This window comes from Musca autumnalis, unplaced genomic scaffold (assembly GCF_047663935.1).
Source record: "Musca autumnalis isolate F117 unplaced genomic scaffold, ASM4766393v1 scaffold_1, whole genome shotgun sequence".
Taxonomy (NCBI): domain Eukaryota; kingdom Metazoa; phylum Arthropoda; class Insecta; order Diptera; family Muscidae; genus Musca; species Musca autumnalis.
Window position 1 is genome coordinate 308,445,135 of NW_027411644.1, and position 20,144 is coordinate 308,465,278.

The following is a 20,144-nucleotide window of genomic DNA, read 5'->3' on the forward strand; positions in this document are numbered from 1 at the left end:
TTTGTTCCCATACGCATCCCCGAAGGAACACGAGTATTTTGCCACCGTTGCACACTGGTCCGAAATCCAATTTTTCTGGCCAAAAGTATTTGTACGCTCCTTTTTATTAATATTTAGTTTTAATTATAATTACTGTAACAAAATATTAATTCAGAATTATTTTCACCCTGAATTTCCAAAAACCGGTTAATATATATTAAACAGGGTGATCCCATTGTATGAGGTCTAAACTAAAACTTTTGACCTATGTTTATCATTTTTGGTGCGAAGGGTTCATATCTTTTAAGAAATCAAAATGCAAAATTACAGCTAAATCGGCTTAAAAATATGGCTAAAATTGTCAAATTACCTTAAATTGGGGGTACCCTTATATGGGGGCTATACCCCAACGTGGAGCTATGTCGACATTTTTTGGTTGAAATATTCTTTGGACTCTCAAAATAAAAATGCCAAGTTTTCAGGAAAATCGGTTCAAAATTGTGTTTCTTAGAATTAATTTTGTACCACCCGAATATGAAATATTTCGGAATTTGATGTAGCCTGAAAAAATTGTGCATCATTTATCGCAACGAACCGCACCTTGAAATGATTTTTTTATTAAAGTATACACATCAAAGTATTTTTGATTTTTTTCTAACATCGACCACTAGCGATCAAAATTATTTCGGTCCATAAAAATTTTACCATTGAAACAAAATGTAAGAATTTAAGAATGTTCCAGAAGTATGTTGATAGCTTTGTTCTTATACCGAATTTTTCAGCTGTTCTTTTTGGAAAATGATTCTATTTACATTCTTCTTTCTTCTCCATATTTGAGTTTTACCTTTACACTTTTACTTATTGCGATTTTATAACCCACAAATTATCACAAAATACTGCGCACTCAACTCGATTAATAACACAGTAAAGAAATCTCTACTTTGACTCCTTCTCGTCTAACGTAAATGCAAATTTGGAATAAACAATCTTAGTTTTTGTTGTTTTGGAGTGTTTACTTCATTATTGCCAGGAAAAAATCTCAAAAGAAGAATGTCAAAAAATTGATTTTTGGCCAAAGAATTCACATTTGCGACCAATGTGCGTTGGAAAGTATTATGTCTTTGAACTGCCGACCTTCTGAGTGCAAGGCGGACGTGCTTACCATTGCATCACGGTGACACCCGAAATACTCACCAAATGTAGCCAACAATACGTTAAAGGTGTGATATTGTCTGTCAAGTGAATCGAACCCGGCCATAAGGTATGTAATGCGAGTTTTCTTACCATTGCACCATGGTCGAATCCAGCTTATATTAACACCTTTGAGTTTGTTGTCACTTTGACAATTGCTTTTATTATTGAAAATACATCAAAGTAGTACAAATAACATAAGTTAGCACAAGTCAGTATCCTTTATTTATTGTAGCGAATCATCTCCGTTCTTGAATTCGATTTAAACATCATTAATTTCCTTCCTTTCCTAAATTCCTTCATCATCATCATTAATTGCCTTCGCTCATTTCGAATCGCGGACGATTTAAATATATTTTCCTGCCGTTTTTCCTTTGTAATCGGCGAAAATTATTCACCAATGGATCATCATCTTCATCCAAAAGCAAACGAAACGGTGCCAATTGTTGGGGATTAACATCAATTACTCGGGAGGAAATTATCCAAATAACAGCCTCTGAACAGGGAGGTGTTGTCAACGACCCCAAATAACTGTAATAGAAATTTCGATTTGAACTGTCGATGCCACCAAAAAGACCGGATAATTTGAAATTTTCAATTTCTGTTGAAGATTCGTATTCTTGTATGCTTGGAAGGGCGTCACTAACAACTTGTAATCCGCTTAGATTTTGCGCTGCATTTGCTTGATAGAATGTGGTCAGAACTGCCACACCATCACCATAATTTAAAGCTTCCTCCAGGCTACCATATCGGGTGTTGTAATGTACGGCATGTACTTCTGCAGCATAACGTTGGCCGTTGATAACATGCTCGGATCCCAGGCTATCATTCGAACCCCAATGAAAATGGACATTGACAAATTGATATGTTGTATTGTTGGGCAATGGCCCACCAGATATTTGTGGTTTAGCGGCATCATCGGGATATTGAATTTCTGCACTATGACCATTATTGGTAATGGTGACGGTACTGGGTATTTTGTAGTTAGCGTATACTAGACGTGGATAACCTTTGGTGTAAACCTAATGTAAAAAAAAATAAAGGAGTTGTAAATGTTCCTATGACAAAATATAAAGAAACCACATTTAAAAATATACCTCCATTGTATTAAACTTGATAGGTGATTGACGACGATCTGAACCACAAGTGGGATATTCCTGAGACCATTCATCTTGGTCACTATATGTCCATGCTATTGATTAGAAAAACATAATATTTATTTAATTTCAATTAATTGTCAACACTTTTACCATATGAAGTGGAAATTAACAAAACTATAATCCACAACTCCTCCATTTAGTATTATTTGTTATGTGAACAGCAAACCAGACCTACCAACATGCATTTATACCAAACACTTTGTAATTGAATAGGATTTATCATTTAAACGGTTTTACATTTTAAATTGTGAATTAATTTCATTGCATTTCATATCGAATTTAGTTAATTGGTTTTGACACCAATAACTAATTGAAACACACAGCTTAAGGTGATAAACTGCAAGTGTTGGCGATAAATGCTACAACTTATGTTGACAAGTTTTGTCAGTGACGTTCAAAGAATACTTTACTAACGAAAAAGTAAATGTATATGCAACAATTTAGAATATGAGACCAAAAACATGGTTCCTTTTTTGGAGATTTCTCGTATATCAATTGGTAAACTCCGATTCATATTACCCATAGTTTTAGGAATATATATGGAGTCACTATCTGAGTCGATTTACGTTTGTTCGTTTTGTAAAAAAAGTACAGGTCGCATTTATTTATTTTAAACGTTGTGATAGAAGCCTATTGGCCAATCGGCATCGCAACACAGCAAGAAAGGTAAGATAAGTAGGTAAGATAAATAGATATATGAATATATTATACAAATGTAAGTTAAAATAATACAAACAAGTAAGAGAGGGCTACAGTCGGACGGGCCGTTCATGTGGTACCCTACACCACTTGCCCTGAGCATTGGTTTTGCACGGAATTTATTTTATATTATTGTGACACTTTATATTTTGTTTTAAAATTTGCATTAAGAACAAGACTAAAAGCATTTAAAAATAGCATTAGATGACTTTTACCGAATTGAACCAAAGAACTAGTAAGAGAGCATCAGTCAGATGTGCTGGCGAAGATATATCCTCAGCCTCTGACCAAAACAGAAGCAAACAAAATAATTTTACAGTATATAAAATATATTGATTTTGTATCACGAGTTTGTTTCAAAATTCGTGTGAATCTGTAGTACCGTAATGTGGGGCTATACCAAATCACAGAGATGTCCCAAAAATTTTAGCAAGCTAACTTCTAATTCATAGAGAGCTCTAAATACTAAATTACTTTAAACTAAGTTTGGATGCAATGTTTTAAAAAGTTTGAGAGTTACCCTGCATATCAGACACTTTAGTATTGCCGGAGCTTTCGGCTGTTTCAGGAAGTATGGACTTACTCCGGAAAAAATTGTATCGAAGTAAAAACAACCTTCTGCGAAAAAATTTAATAAATCCGAAACGAGTCCTCACACTGCACTTTTTCCATATGTTGTCAGGACCGATATAGCCCATATTCCAACCTGATGCATGACTGGGTAAAATAATACAATGTGTAAAGTTTTCGCAAATCAGAAACTCCCTGCGAGAGTTATCTTGCGAATTTGTCGTTTTAGTTGGTGTCGTCAAGGTTTCTTGATGCTTTTAGGCCATTATCTCTGCAAGTATGGTCTTAACTTGTACCGACGTAAAGGAGGCCGCTGAAAAGAATCCAAACAATCCGAGAGAAGCTGTTAAACTTAATTTTCTTCGAATTGTGTGTAAGGTACCCGAAGGTGTGGACCAATATTGTCCATATTCGAACCCTACGTATGTCTAGAAGGAATAATATGATGTGCAAAGTTGGGACCAAATCGATTGCTTCCTTCAAGAGTTATCGTCCGCACCATTTTACAGAAAATTTGTGTGGGAAGAAGGAGTGGGTCGGTATGGCCCATTTTCGAACTTAAACTAATTTCGGGCTAAATCGACTCCAAATTGTCTGAAACGAATTTCCGCCAAACATACATGGAGTTTAAAATCATTATTTCGATTAGGCACATATTTGGTCGAATCAAAGTGTATAAGCCGTCGCACATAGGTAGATATTAAGTAATTAGGCGGCCAAAAGTCCAAAATTCTAAATACTAGCTAGGCACAAAATTTTGAATTCTAGGTATAGTAAACACTTCCGCGAATTACCCCCACCTCTTTTTAAAAACTATACGTCACCGATTCCGTGACTTGATACGTATTTCTATTTGGGCGCCCAAATTATATCAAATTTTGCAATACACATATATTTATACCCTACACCACTATGTGGGGAGGGTATTATAAGTTGGTTTTGGCGACGAGCTGAGTCGATCTGGCTATGTGTGTCCGTCCGTCAGTCCGTCCGTCTGTCCATCTAAACCTTGTAATCACGCTACAGGTCGCAATTTTGATCGGATGGTCACGAAAGTTTGGTTGCTTATGGGGGTCCCAGAGAGAAAGAGGCATATTATTATTGGTGGTAGTCGGATTATATTCCCTAAAAGAAATGTTTACCAGTGAAAACCTTATGCACAGGGGTAGTGGTGTAGGGTATCACATGGTCGGCCCCGTCCCGACTATAGCCTTTGCTCACTTGTTTTATTTTAAGTTGTGTAGTGAAGTGAAAGTGATAGTGATTCCTATAGCTCAAGTAAGCTTCTATTAAATAAATAATAGTTTTATCTTTAATTTTTCACTTTCGTTATATTTTTCGGTAGTTGAACATACCCTCTTTTTCACAGAAAAAATTTAATTTTTTAATTTCAAAAGCAATTTTGTTATGGATCAGGATTCGTCCGGGTCATATTTTTTTGTTTATTGAATACGTTACACATTCAGCTTTTCTATAAAGAAAACAATAGCCGCCGAATTCCGCCTATTTCTTAAATACAGCAGTTCAAAGTATTTTGTTAAAAAAAAAAATTAAAAAAAGAACCTTAAGAATAAATTTTCCTACATCAAACACGAATTTAAAAGGAGATGGCTAAAAGCTCATAAATTTGAAGACGTTTTTATGAAAAACAACCAGAAGTGGCTGGAAGGCACTTTTGAAATACCAGTGCATTCGCTTAATCAACCAGGTCGTCCGAGCAAATCATTTTCGGATTCGAGTGAACGAAGCAAGAGAAGAAAAACTGAGGAAATTCGATCAAATGTTGATGATGAAATGATTATACATGCCGCACAAGTCGTGTTGCAAACGAATGGAAAAAGAACTGCCTCAAAATTGCTCAAAGAAATAGGAAAATCACCAACAAAGGCTAGTAAATATAGAAAAGCTTATTCCAAGACCAATGAAACAATTGCTCCTTTGACCCCGTTCCAAGCACTCAAAATATTCGTAGAAGCTGATCTAACAAGACGACAATATGAAATAATAAGGGCAACTAACCCAAAGCATTACCCTTGTTACGACCTTTTGTTGAAAGCAAAACAAGAATGCTACCCACCAAAGACGGCATTGCGAGTAACGGGTACCAGCGCAGAAATTAATTTACAATGCCTAATGCATCATACTATTAAACGGTTATCAATCTACCTGGAAGTAGAGTTGTGCAAATTGAACTATATTGAACTACCTAGTTCACTATCTAGTTCAATGGACACCGGTCGTTTCTTTGAACAAAATGCGTATACTTATTATCTCCCGTTAGTTTGGATAATGTTACTCATACGCTTTTGAACTAGGACAGTGAACTAGGTCGTTCAATTGCCCAACTCTACCTGGAAGAAGTGTTATCTACCCTTAACGAAATTGAAAGAAACTCATTAACGATAATTTATAAATGGGGGTGAGACGGGTCACAACAAGCACGGTACAAACAAAAATTCTCGGAAGACGCCGAATCCGATGCTAGTATATTTTTGAGTTCTTTTGTCCCACTTCAAATTATTTGTGGTAAAGAAAACAATAACAACACCATCATCACCACGATTTTGCCGCCCCATCAGATTTCATTATGTGGAAGAAACTACAGATGTAACAAAGGAGGAAATAAGTTATGTGCAAAATGAAATTAAGAACCTCACTCCTACAAAAGTAAATATTGATGAAAAATAATTTGCTTATAATCACATTTTAAAAATGACCATGGTTGATGGGAAAGTTTGCAATGCTGTAACCAACACGACCTCAACTAGCCGATGCTATATATGTGGCGCCACTTCCAAAGATTTCAATAATTTAAACAAAAAGAACGAGATAAGTCAAGTTGCTCTTGAGTTTGGAATTTCGGTATTGCACGCAAAAATGCGTATTTTTGAAAGCATTCTGCATTTGGCATATAAACTGCCCGTGAAGAAATATGGAAAGAAAAGGACCCAGGAAGAGAAAACATTAGAAGAAGAAAGGAAAAAAGAAATCCAAGAAAGATTCCGCTTAGAAACTGGGCTGTTGGTGGACATGCCTAAAGCCAATTTTGGTAATACCAATGATGGCAATACGAGTAGGAGATTTTTTGAAAACACAGAATTAGCGGCGGACATAACAGGCATTAACCACGAATTAATACATAGATTTAAAATCTTATTAGAGGCGATTTCAAGTGGACACAAAATAAATACAGCAAAATTCGAAGAATATGCCTTCAACACCGCGCAAATGTATGTGGAATTATACGACTGGCATCCCATGACTCCAACAATGCATAAATTACTATTACATGGGGCGACCATCATAGATAATGCACTGCTGCCAATCGGTCAATTGTCGGAGGAGGCTGCAGAAGCTCGAAATAGACATTTTCGTTTTTCAAGAAAATTTTCAAGGGAAGAATGCAACCGTGATATTTATCAAAGATTGCTTCTTACTTCAGATCCACTCATAAGTAGTGAAAGATCGTTAAAGAAAACTTCACACAAGATGTTTTCCAGTGAAGTTATAGAACTATTAGAACCTGCCGAACTCCACACACAATCATGCATTGAGCACGAAGAAGTCGAGATAGAAACATCTTTTAATAAGACAATTTAATTTATTTATAATTTTTATTTATTTATGATTTATGCAAATAAAATGTGTTGTTATTATAAAATATATGTTTTTCTTATTTATTTTGTTAAATAAATACATATTTTTTAAAAATACTGTCTTTCGAAGCCATTGACGTCCAAAAATATTTTTGGCCGCCTAAATATTTCAAATCGACCACTGTGCGTCGTTAGCCTAAAGGCTGAGGTATATAAATACTAATATTTAGAGGTATTGCATTGCTTTTTACCAAAGGTGGTACACAAACTTCAGACCCATTATCTAGCATGCGGTAAATATAGTTCCTTGCAAGCCAACCAAAACGATAAAGGAATCCACTTATATGTTCGACAATATTAGTTTTATTATTTAACCGGTATATTGCTACAATTTGCATCAATAGAAAGGTCAAGAGTTAGTTTTCAAGTTTCGCGTTTCTAATTTGTCGAAATATACCCCCAAGGATTTAAAATATGGAACAAAAACTAAATTAGAATATTTTTTCCACGAGAATTATGGTCAATTTCAGCCGCTTACTACTATTCTATGTATTATTATCCAAGATGATTGGCATTCTCCTTGACCAGAACTCTAACGTCGTGCAAAAATGTTTCAGTATTGAGCTATAACTGCGACATCTAGCGTGATTATTGTTACACTACAGAATTAAAACTGTGGGACCTTGTATAAAATAGGCTGTAACTCTGTTATCTGACCAAGCACATCAACATAATTTGTATCAATGGAAAGGTCAAGAGTTCCAATTTCAAATATAACCAACGTGGGAGGAACATGTGTTCCAGCAATAAAGATAAAGTCATTATACTAAAAATGTTATCAATTTTCACACAAAGTTTTGGTTTATACAATTGCAGGCATATTCTTTATCGTAAACCCAAACTGTATCTTAAATTTCGCGCCGATCAGACTACCATTGCGACCTACAGAGCCGCTACAAAATTGGAAAAAATTTTTGGTTTTTGGTTTTTGGTCCATTTCACCAGCTAAATATTTCACGATCATAGTCGAAAACTATAGGGATCTATTCTGGCCTGAACCCGACCTCCATACAAACTTTCGTGAAGATTGGTCCATAATTGGGGTTTGTAGCGTGCGTACAATTTTTAATGAACGGACAAACGGACGGACACACATCTCAAAATCGATTTATCTCGTCGAGATATGAATTTTGGTATGCTACATGGGGGGTCTACGACGAATATTTCGCGGTGTTACAACAACACATTGTGGTGTAGGGTATTAAAAAAAATGCAGTTTAAGGCCTTCTCTCGAATCATTTTGAACTTTGTTGTAACAACTTGCATTCGCTGCCACTATTAAGACGGTACAATTTTTTTCAGGGGAAAATCCATACTTCCATAAAGCTAGTGGCTGAACGAAGCGCACGATTATTCTGGAACGGATCAGAAGATTCGGTCCTAAATTTGGCTTTTGTAATATTTTTTACCAAACTTTTATTAAGTTCGGAGATGGGCACTATCGTTGCACAACTTCCGGTACCTCCCACTTCAAAACAAAAAAGTAACTAAAATGCTGCGCGCTATATCTGTTGAACGGATCATCTGTTGAACGGAATAACCATCCAAACTTTCGATCTCCTAAGATTTTGTCCAAATGTAGTTTTACTTCAGAAATGGTACATATCGGTCTTCAACCACAAAAATTCAACATTTTTGTTTAAGCGCAGTTTAGGAGTAACATTATGGTCCTGCATACAGCGATATTATGTTTTTCGTGGACAAGTCCGTGCTTCTTGATATAGTGGTCCAAAAACTCTAAGTTATACGGTGACCAACTGAAATGACTGGTGGACACAATATCAATCGAAAGGAATGATTACCAATATAAGATCCACTTCCAAAATTGGCTATATTAGTCTATTTCCTTAAGGACACCCTCCCCAACATTTCTGAGCTTCAAATACATTTTTTTATCGGCAAGTTCATCACGGTGCTTTTGAAGCAAATTTAAATGGAAGGTGCTTGCACCTGGGAAGTTTTTGCGGATGAAGTTGCAATGTTCATAGATGAGAAAAATCAAAAACAAAAAAATCGCCGGAGCGCTTTTTAATTAAATCGCAATTTAAGATGGCAGTTTTAAGGGTTTTTTTAGGTTTTCACGATTTTACTATGAAAATTCTCTACTGAGCTTCTTTATCTCAAAAATGGTACCGCCTGGGAACAAATTATAAAAGTCAATCCTCTAGACAATTTTCACAGCTACAAAATTTTTTTAGCCCCATTTTGATTGGACTTGCGGTTTCCAAGCAAAATCGTGAAAACCTAAAAAACACCTAAAAATGTGAACTTTTACCACGATTTATTTAAAAATCCCTACAGCGATTTTTTCTTGTTTTTGGATTTTTCTCATCTATGTACATTGCTGTTTCAGAATTCACAAAAATTTCCCCTGTGTAAGCGGTTTTCATTAAAAGTTAGTTAAGGCGCACCCTTCATGGCATTGTTTTATAAGGGGGCGATACAGTTTAAATTTCAATATCTCAAAAATTGTAAAACCTACGAAAATACCGTAAAGGTCAATCTTGTAGAGAATTTTCATAGCTACAACATTTTTTTCAGTCTCATTTTGATAGGACTTGCGGTTTCTAAGAAAAATCGTGAAAACCTAAACAACCCCTAAAAATGTCAACTTGAATCGCGATTTATTTAAAAAGCGCTCCGGCGATTATTTTTGTTTTTTGATTTTTCTCATCTATGAACATTGTAGTTTCAGAATCCGCAAAAACTTCCCAGGTGCAAGCACCTTCCATTTAAATTTGCTTCAAGAGCACCGTGTCATACTTTCACAACTGGCCAAAAAATCTACGTAGCCGGTATTAGATTTGTTATTGTCAATAGATGAAAAATTCAATTCACACAGGCTGAGGGTATATCTCTGTCGGCAAAGCCGACTGATACTTTTTACAGTATTTTATTTAACTTGCTTTGGTGTCCGTTTAGTTGAAATCTGGTAACTCATGTTTAACACAGTTGCAGTTGGCCAATCGAACTAAAACTTTGCACACTTTTCCGATTCGGATGACAATACATAAATATGAAATCAAAACCAATGTGGGTCCATTTTTTCCTATAGCCCCCATATAGCGGTACCACCCGATTTCCGGTATTTTGAGAATTTTATCTCTTTATTTTTAGCCCGAATTGACTGTAATTTGACATTTGGAGTTCCCAATCGTACAGAAACTTCTCCACCAAAAATTGTGGACATAGGTCCAGGTTTTGGTGTAGCCCCCATATAGCGGTACCACCCGATTTCAAGTGTTTTAAGGATTTTATCTTCATTTTTAGGCCGAATTCCTAATGGTACAGAAACTTCTCCACCAAAATTTGTGGACATAGGTCCATGTTTTGGTATAGCCCCTGTAAACGGTACCACCTGATTTCAGGCATTTTTAAGTTGGTACCTACATTTTCAGCCTAAATTGGGTGTAATTTGGTTATGGGGTTCTCAGTGGTAAAAAAAATGTATTTACTAAAAAGATAAAAAAAATTATTTAAAAATAATTATTTTTCTCTCAAATAAAACACTTGCCATTTAATTTTGTCACCATTTTTAATTTAAATGCAAGCGTTTTATTTGAGAAATTCCCCAATGAAGAAGAATATAAATATTGAAGCTAAGTGAATTTTTTTTAGTTTTCACTGCATTTATAAAAAACACTGTAACTTATTTTTTTAAATTATTTTTTATTTACTTGTTTTGAATTATAAAATATGAAAGGCATAAGAAGTTGCCATTAATGAAGCATATATTTAAGCATATATATTTAAATATATCAATATATACATTTATTTATATAAATATCTATTTACATATATACGCCGGTTATTTCTCCTCTGCAATTGACGAAAATTATTCACCAATCGATCACCATTTTCATCGAAAACCAAACGAAAAGGTGCCATTTGCTGGGGATGAACATAGATGGGAGAACAGCTAATTATAAAAGTAACGGCCTCCGAACAGGGAGGTGTTGTCAACGATCCCGAATAAGTATAATATGCAATTCGGTTGGAACTGTCGATTCCACCAAGAAGATCGGATAATACGAAATTTGCAATTTCTGTTGATGATTCGTATTCTTGTATGCGGGATAGGGCATCGCTAACAACTTGTAATCCGCTTAGATTTTGTGCGGCATAAGAAGCTTCATAGAGTATGGTCAGAACTGCAACACCATCAGAATGATTTAAAGCTTCCTCCAAGCTACCATATTTGGTGTTAAAATGTACGGCATGTACCTCTGCAGTAAAACGTTGACCATAGATGACATGTTCGGATCCCCGGCTATCATCCGAACCCCAATGAAAGTGGACATTTACAAATTGATATGTTGTATCACTGGGCAATGGTCCACCAGATATTTGTGGTTTTGCGGCATCATCAGGATATTGAATTTCTACAGAACGGCCATTGTTGGTAATGTGGACAATGCTGGGTGTTTTGTAATTTTCAAATACTAATGGTGGATAGCTGTTGAGGTAAGCCTAATGGGAAGAATAAAGGATTATTATGTGTTCCTATACAAAACGGTAGAGAACGGTGCTACATACCAATAGATCGATTCTGATGGGTGATTGACGGCTTAAACCACAACTGGGAAACTCCAGAGCCCATGCATCCTGGTCATCATAGGTCCATGCTATTGATGAGAAAAAAACATTGTATTTATTAAAGTAGTTTGTTTGTAATTTTTACCCATTTTCAACGCCCTTACTTACCATTGGTACTGGCAATTAACAAAGCTATTATCCACAACTTCTCCATCTAATATTGTTTGTGATGGCGAACAGAAAAACAAGCGGAATCTAATGCTTTCACTTTCAACCTGCCAACAACAATATTGCTTGTCAAAAGTTGCGACCGAAGGCTATTCTCTTTTTTAAACTTTTTGAGTTCAGAAAAATCTAAGACCAGTTCTTAAACTGGACACAACATTTAATAAAATACAAATTTTATGTAAATATTAAAAAAATCTACAAAATCTTTAAAGTTATCGTAAAAGTGTTTTAATTTAAGTAAAGAATTTTATGCGAATTTATATTATTTGTTAACCAAATTCTACTTTAATCCCTGAAGGTACTAAGCAGACTTATTGCAAATCAATGAGTGCACCGCGATTTATATAAGCCCAATTATACGGCAACTGCATTTAATCAGCTGTAATTGTCAAGAAAGGAAATGTCACAAAGCTGTAAAAGCTTTATCTTGTCTGGAAATCAAAACCGACCATTTCGTAAAAAAATACCTCCAAGGTCACAAAGCCGAACGGCCAATAAACAAAAGAAATGAATGTATAAATGAATATTTTTCTCTGCTTTCTATTTGCAATGTTTAACACGCACTGGAAATATTATCTTCTTTATGACAATCCAAATTATAAAATTAATTTATTTTTTCATATTAATCATATTATAAAAGCTTTATCAGACTGCAAATCGATCGATCGACCATAACGTAGCACTTTGAGTTTGACGCTCTGCATATGACCACTTATCTTAAGTGTATTTAAGGTAGGGTGTAAGTTCTTTTAATGGGGGTTGTCAATCAATGCAACAAATTCCTCAGTTTTTATGGCTCCTTTTTAAAAAAAAATCTGCCTAACTGCCGTTTTATTAGTGGATACTAGCAGACGCGGGTCCGCGTTACTGGCCCGTCGTATTGAGTTTTAATGACAACTTTTTATGGACTTTATGCTTAACACTACAAAAATAGGTACTTTCTACCTCATTTCTTCCATTGTCAAACTAAGTTTTTCATTAAGAATATTAAATTTATCAATAGATTTTTATCTCTCTTTTCTTTTCTCTTATGGACTTTGTCAGATTTGTTCGCCCATTTATGCTGGTTAGGATTAATAATCGCCCATGTCCCCTATCTGTATCTTACAACGATCTAATTATAAAAGTTGAAAAAATGGTAAAGTCGAATTCTTCCGTTTATTGAGAATTATATGTTTTTAGTTTTTCATAACGGTTGAACTTCACAATTTTAGGAGATTTGTAACTATATAGTTTTTCCTAATAGGGGAGATACCGGGTCACCTTCGAATTTTATGCCTACATGTACCACGGCACATTCCACAAAATTTCTTGAAAATATCTTCGTTAGTTTTCGATATATAACACATTTAAAAACTGTCCGTGGTCGAGACTTCGGGAACCAAGAAAGAATATTTGATCGGGGGCACAACCACCATTGTCTCGAAAATTAATTTTCAAGCCGATGCATTCTTAAGTTTAGCAAATATGGCGATTATAAAGCAATAGGTCAACGAAATTCATCAATAAATATATAGCATTATGGACCATGGGACATTCCTGAACATTTTCTGAGAATTTCATGAAATTAGGTTCAGTAGTTTTGAAAAAATAATGTATTGAACAGAGTGGTCGTGGTTATTAGTTTTCAAGATATAGCAAATTTAAAAATGTGGGCGGTATTTTGGCTCCTTGTCAGAAACACAACCCCATTGTCTCCCCAAATTAGTGCTGAATATACATATAGCGTTTAAAAGAAAGGCGTACATTTACAAATGTATGGGGATTTCTGAGTGAAATCGGACACTTTTTCAAGATGATGTTTTTTGATTTCCTTTATTTTTATTTTTTCGCGGCTTGTATAAAGGAAAAATTGAATTGACAAATTTTTAAAAAAATAAGAAAAAATAATAATCGTCCGAATCCAATTACCACATAAGATTTACAATTTTTTTTTTTTTTTTTTTCATATAATTATTGTTGACCTTTGATCAATATCTTCTTCTTATGTTAATTTGGCTTGAGGTCGGTAAAATAAAAAACAGACAAAGTTTGTTTTTTAATGTTGATTTATTTTCCGATATTTCGACTATCATCGATAGTCATCATCAGGGATTTATTGCTTTAAAAAACAAATAATTATTTTTACAAAGTTATAAAACAAATGTTATTCTATTAATTACTTGGTGTTTATTACTCTGACAGCTTTTCACATCCTCTTTTGTTGACAGGAATTTTCCAACTAATTTTTCTTATGCTTTTCGATGACATTTCTGTATATTTGGGCACAGTGATCGGTGTCTGTTTTATAATTCATACGTTCTTTAATTGGTACATTTACAATGTGTAACATTTCTAGCATGTATCTACGTTTAAAGTTGTTCTCTTGTGCCAGAATTTCCACATCTTCGAAATTGGGTGTATGTCCTTCATGCATGCAGTGGGTAGCAAGTGCTGTTTTTTGTTCTGATGGTTTATTTCTAGCTTTTTGGTCCGACTTATGGGCACTGAGTCTAGTTTTTAGTTTTGATCTTGTTGTACCAACATATGTCTTTTGACATACGTTGGACCCGTCACCGTTGCATTTAATCTTGTACACTAGATTTGATTTGTCTTCATGTGGTATTTTTGACTTCGTTCTACTGAAGAAATTGTTGTTTGTGTTAGTGCTTTTGAACGCAAGTTGATATTTTTCTTTATTGTACATGCTAGATGAAGAAAATCTTTCTGAAAATCCAGGTATGTAGGTTGCCCTCTTGTATGTCTTCTCAGCGTTTTGAGGAGCTTGATCTGGTCTATTACATTCTGCGTGTTTAATCAATTCATTGATGGTTTTATTTGGGAAGTCATTCATTTTTAGTATTAATCGTATTTTGGTTTTGTTTGTGGCATGGAATTGGTTGTCACTGATAGTCAATACTCTTTTGATAAAATTTGTTGCCGTGTTTATTTTGATTCTACGCGGATGTTTCGAGTGGTAGTTTATGATACGCCCGGATGCCGTGGGCTTTTGGTACCAATCCATTAGTAATATGTTGTTTTGTCTGTATATTATGCAGTCCAGGTATGGCAATTTATTATCTGATTCACACTCCATAGTGAAACGGATTTGTCTGTTAAAAGCATTTAGTGTCATTAAGGTGTTTTCGACTTCGTGTTTCTTTATAATACAAAATATGTCGTCAACATATTTTGTTATTATCCTAGGTTTTGTAGTCAGTTTACTCATTGTGTCGTCAAGTAGTTTTTCCATTAAAATATCCGCAATTATGGGCGAAATGGGTGATCCCATTGGCATACCTTTTAGTTGTTCAAATACTTTGTCTTTATATACAAAGTATCTGGCGTCCTTTATGCATACATTTAAAATATCAATGAAAAGATTAATTGGTATGTTAGTATGTTTACTGATGATTGCCCATTTTTCTTTAATTACGTTGATAGCTACATTAACAGGAACGCTCGGAAACAAGGACACAACATCAAAAGATATTAAGATTTCATCATCTTGAATTTGTTGTTTATTAACCCTTGATTTAAATTCGATCGAATCTTTCACGTTGTATTTTGAATCAATTGTTAACACTCTAAGGATATTGGCCATATATTTTGAGAGTTCATAGGTTGGAGAGTTTGTGAATGAGCATATTGGACGCAAGGGGGTTCCCTCTTTATGGATTTTGGGTAGTCCATATATTTTTGGGGGGACCGAAGTTCTGTTTATCAGCTTATTCTTTTCCATCTCATTGATTATCTGTATATCGAATAATTTCATAACTAATTTATTACTCTTTTCTTGTAGACTAGTAGTTGGATCCTTTCTTAACCGTTTGTAGGTGCACATGTCCATTAAAAGCTCATTCATCTTTTGATCATACTCTGTGTTTAACATCGCCACAGTTTTCCCACCCTTGTCTGCATTAAGAATCAGAATTTGTTTATTCTGTTTTAAGAACTTAGCTGTCTGACCCACTGTGCTGAGAACGAAACGATCTCTCTTACCCAACGTTGACTTTCTCTTTTGGTCATTAATGAGAGTTATGAAGTCTATGCGTGCATTTTCTTGTTGTTCTCTGTTCTCGAGAGTTTGAATACACTCTTCTCCCTCCGCAATTATATTGAAAAGTGGGAACGTTGTTTTTGTTGTTGGTAAGGAGAACTTGGGCCCAAGAGAAAGCAACCATTCAACGTTGGTGGGTATGTCAATTTCAGTTTTATTGACGAACCATGATTTGTTATTTTGTATGTTTAGCTGGCAATGTTGTTGTTGTGTTAGAGTGTTAAATTTGGCGATGTGTATGGATTTTTGTTTTGTGCTCTGAGTGTGGAGTAGTTTGTTCTCACTTTCCATGAATAGCTCAAAGTCTTTGTTTCCTAATTGGCTAGAAAGTTTTGATTTGGTGTTAGTTAGAATATCTCTTGTGATATTCGATTGTTTGTGCTTTTGTTGTATTAGCAATTTGAGTATTTTAATGTGAAAATTGTAAATGAGTCTATCTAACGATGGCTTAATATTTGTTGGTATAGTTTTGTTTTCTTTGAATATATTGAATACATTCTTGGTTGTGTTGGAAATAAAATTTGGGATAATACCTGTGTCTCTGCATTTGATGAGGAATGTTGCTGTAGATTTTAGGCGTGCTGATTGCCTGTTACTTTTTGAATATTGTTTAAAGATGTTTTTTGTTTCTTCATCATATTTTTGTTTTATATCTTTATAAAGATGCATGACCAAAAGAGAAAGTCAACGTTGGGTAAGAGAGATCGTTTCGTTCTCAGCACAGTGGGTCAGACAGCTAAGTTCTTAAAACAGAATAAACAAATTCTGATTCTTAATGCAGACAAGGGTGGGAAAACTGTGGCGATGTTAAACACAGAGTATGATCAAAAGATGAATGAGCTTTTAATGGACATGTGCACCTACAAACGGTTAAGAAAGGATCCAACTACTAGTCTACAAGAAAAGAGTAATAAATTAGTTATGAAATTATTCGATATACAGATAATCAATGAGATGGAAAAGAATAAGCTGATAAACAGAACTTCGGTCCCCCCAAAAATATATGGACTACCCAAAATCCATAAAGAGGGAACCCCCTTGCGTCCAATATGCTCATTCACAAACTCTCCAACCTATGAACTCTCAAAATATATGGCCAATATCCTTAGAGTGTTAACAATTGATTCAAAATACAACGTGAAAGATTCGATCGAATTTAAATCAAGGGTTAATAAACAACAAATTCAAGATGATGAAATCTTAATATCTTTTGATGTTGTGTCCTTGTTTCCGAGCGTTCCTGTTAATGTAGCTATCAACGTAATTAAAGAAAAATGGGCAATCATCAGTAAACATACTAACATACCAATTAATCTTTTCATTGATATTTTAAATGTATGCATAAAGGACGCCAGATACTTTGTATATAAAGACAAAGTATTTGAACAACTAAAAGGTATGCCAATGGGATCACCCATTTCGCCCATAATTGCGGATATTTTAATGGAAAAACTACTTGACGACACAATGAGTAAACTGACTACAAAACCTAGGATAATAACAAAATATGTTGACGACATATTTTGTATTATAAAGAAACACGAAGTCGAAAACACCTTAATGACACTAAATGCTTTTAACAGACAAATCCGTTTCACTATGGAGTGTGAATCAGATAATAAATTGCCATACCTGGACTGCATAATATACAGACAAAACAACATATTACTAATGGATTGGTACCAAAAGCCCACGGCATCCGGGCGTATCATAAACTACCACTCGAAACATCCGCGTAGAATCAAAATAAACACGGCAACAAATTTTATCAAAAGAGTATTGACTATCAGTGACAACCAATTCCATGCCACAAACAAAACCAAAATACGATTAATACTAAAAATGAATGACTTCCCAAATAAAACCATCAATGAATTGATTAAACACGCAGAACGTAATAGACCAGATCAAGCTCCTCAAAACGCTGAGAAGACATACAAGAGGGCAACCTACATACCTGGATTTTCAGAAAGATTTTCTTCATCTAGCATGTACAATAAAGAAAAATATCAACTTGCGTTCAAAAGCACTAACACAAACAACAATTTCTTCAGTAGAACGAAGTCAAAAATACCACATGAAGACAAATCAAATCTAGTGTACAAGATTAAATGCAACGGTGACGGGTCCAACGTATGTCAAAAGACATATGTTGGTACAACAAGATCAAAACTAAAAACTAGACTCAGTGCCCATAAGTCGGACCAAAAAGCTAGAAATAAACCATCAGAACAAAAAACAGCACTTGCTACCCACTGCATGCATGAAGGACATACACCCAATTTCGAAGATGTGGAAATTCTGGCACAAGAGAACAACTTTAAACGTAGATACATGCTAGAAATGTTACACATTGTAAATGTACCAATTAAAGAACGTATGAATTATAAAACAGACACCGATCACTGTGCCCAAATATACAGAAATGTCATCGAAAAGCATAAGAAAAATTAGTTGGAAAATTCCTGTCAACAAAAGAGGATGTGAAAAGCTGTCAGAGTAATAAACACCAAGTAATTAATAGAATAACATTTGTTTTATAACTTTGTAAAAATAATTATTTGTTTTTTAAAGCAATAAATCCCTGATGATGACTATCGATGATAGTCGAAATATCGGAAAATAAATCAACATTAAAAAACAAACTTTGTCTGTTTTTTATTTTACCGACCTCAAGCCAAATTAACATAAGAAGATTTACAATTTTTGTAATTGAACGTAGTTTAATACAAAAAATGTAAATAAAATCGAAGGGGCCGAAAATCTTTAAAAATTGATTTTAAATATTAAATCGCGAAAATAGCATCCAAGCCCACTGTGCAATTTTTTTTTGCTATTTTTTATTTAGTAGCAGATAAAACAACAAAACATACAAAAAAGATTTTTTTTCAATTTGGACCAATATTAAAGAAGTTATGAGTATTTCTTTGCATGTAGTTTTTACAGAATTTGACTTTTTCAAGGCGCGATATCTCTGGAACCGTTAGTCAAAAAAAATCTGAAAATATACTAAAATGATTTGTTATTCAGCAGCATCACCACAGCAAAAAATAAAGGAAATCAAAAACCTCATCTTGAAAAAGTGTCCGATTTCACTCAGAAATCCCCATATATAGCATTTTTTAACAAAATAGGGTACAGGAGAAGTACCCCGCCCGCTCCGAAATTCAACTAAATTTGTAGCCTACTTTTACCGGGGGTCATCACCGTACATTCCCTGACAATTTCAGGAAAATCGGTTCTGTATTTTTTTTTTTTAGAAAAGATAAACATTGAAAATTGAAAAAAAGTGGACATAGTAAATTTTTGGTGGTAAATTTTTCTTTTTTTCAGTCTTGAAAACTTTTGAACATAATTCAGTATAACATTTTGACTTTATAAATAGTTTCTACCGATTTCTTCATATGAATATTTTTTGGAGCTCTAAGCATCGTTTTACATCAAATTCCAAGACCCTAATACAAATTTTTTGCACAATATTTTTTGACAATCACCACTCACGGCGTTAATATATAACACTGTACAACACACAAAATAATTACAAGATAATTCGGCCAGATTATGAAAGAGGACCGAAAAGAAGAAGACACGTGTATCGGCGTTTTGAAAGTTTACGTCGGGAAGTAACCTAAATAGGCGTGGCAAGTTCCGCCCATTTCTACAGGTTTTGAAATATTCGACTTCAGATTCCTTGGAATCCTTGCATTTTAGGTATAAAGTGTCTTTCGCAATATTACTGACAACAATACGGGGTATCTTTTTATGTAAAAAATTAACACTCATGCGAGTCACTAAAGGGGTCTTTTTGATCCATTTTTCCAAAAAAGTTTAAAAACTCCTTTAAAATGAGATCGTATCAAATCAAAATATTCCACAAAATTATTTGTCATAAAATTTTACTATACGTATTTTAGTACTACCCCATGCCTATTATTTATTCGAACTGTATAGAGCTCTCGAGGCTTAAAACTCATCCGGTTATAACAAAAATAACTAGTTCAGTATTATGGGAATGGAAATACATATATAAAAAAAAAATCTATTGAATAAAATGTATGAAGGGTCGGTCCTTCGTGGACTACATAT

General features: G+C 34.4%; 2 protein-coding genes across 2 annotated transcripts; both read right to left on the reverse strand.

The window, feature by feature from the left end:
- Window positions 1–1,478: 1,478 nt before the first annotated feature.
- Window positions 1,479–5,688, reverse strand: LOC141392670 (carbonic anhydrase 2-like). The gene is made up of 3 exons (XM_073965563.1): window positions 5,619–5,688; window positions 2,268–2,362; window positions 1,479–2,192 (listed from the first exon to the last, which is right to left on the reverse strand). Exons 1-3 carry the CDS (start codon window positions 5,686–5,688, stop codon window positions 1,482–1,484), a joined length of 876 nt encoding a protein of 291 aa, XP_073821664.1. The 3' UTR covers window positions 1,479–1,481.
- A 5,338-nt stretch (window positions 5,689–11,026) lies between these two features.
- Window positions 11,027–12,005, reverse strand: LOC141392681 (carbonic anhydrase 2-like). The gene is made up of 3 exons (XM_073965566.1): window positions 11,960–12,005; window positions 11,792–11,880; window positions 11,027–11,725 (listed from the first exon to the last, which is right to left on the reverse strand). The coding sequence occupies exons 1-3, from the start codon at window positions 12,003–12,005 to the stop codon at window positions 11,027–11,029; spliced, it is 834 nt and encodes a 277-aa protein (XP_073821667.1).
- Between the last annotated feature and the right edge of the window lie 8,139 nt (window positions 12,006–20,144).

What these genes read in the sequence shown, in the direction of transcription:
- LOC141392670 (XM_073965563.1), bottom strand. Translation starts at nt 5,688, where the DNA reads ATGCCGTCTTTGGTGGGTAGCATTCTTGTTTTGCTTTCAACAAAAGGT. An exon ending in TAACAAGGGTAATGCTTTGG is followed by an intron (nt 2,363 to 5,618) that starts GTTAGTTGCCCT and finishes TCTAATCAATAG; the next exon opens with CATGGACATATAGTGACCAA. An exon ending in TCAAGTTTAATACAATGGAG is followed by an intron (nt 2,193 to 2,267) that starts GTATATTTTTAA and finishes TTTTTACATTAG; the next exon opens with GTTTACACCAAAGGTTATCC.
- LOC141392681 (XM_073965566.1), bottom strand. Translation starts at nt 12,005, where the DNA reads ATGGAGAAGTTGTGGATAATAGCTTTGTTAATTGCCAGTACCAATG. An exon ending in GTTAATTGCCAGTACCAATG is followed by an intron (nt 11,881 to 11,959) that starts GTAAGTAAGGGC and finishes TCTCATCAATAG; the next exon opens with CATGGACCTATGATGACCAG. An exon ending in CCATCAGAATCGATCTATTG is followed by an intron (nt 11,726 to 11,791) that starts GTATGTAGCACC and finishes TCTTCCCATTAG; the next exon opens with GCTTACCTCAACAGCTATCC.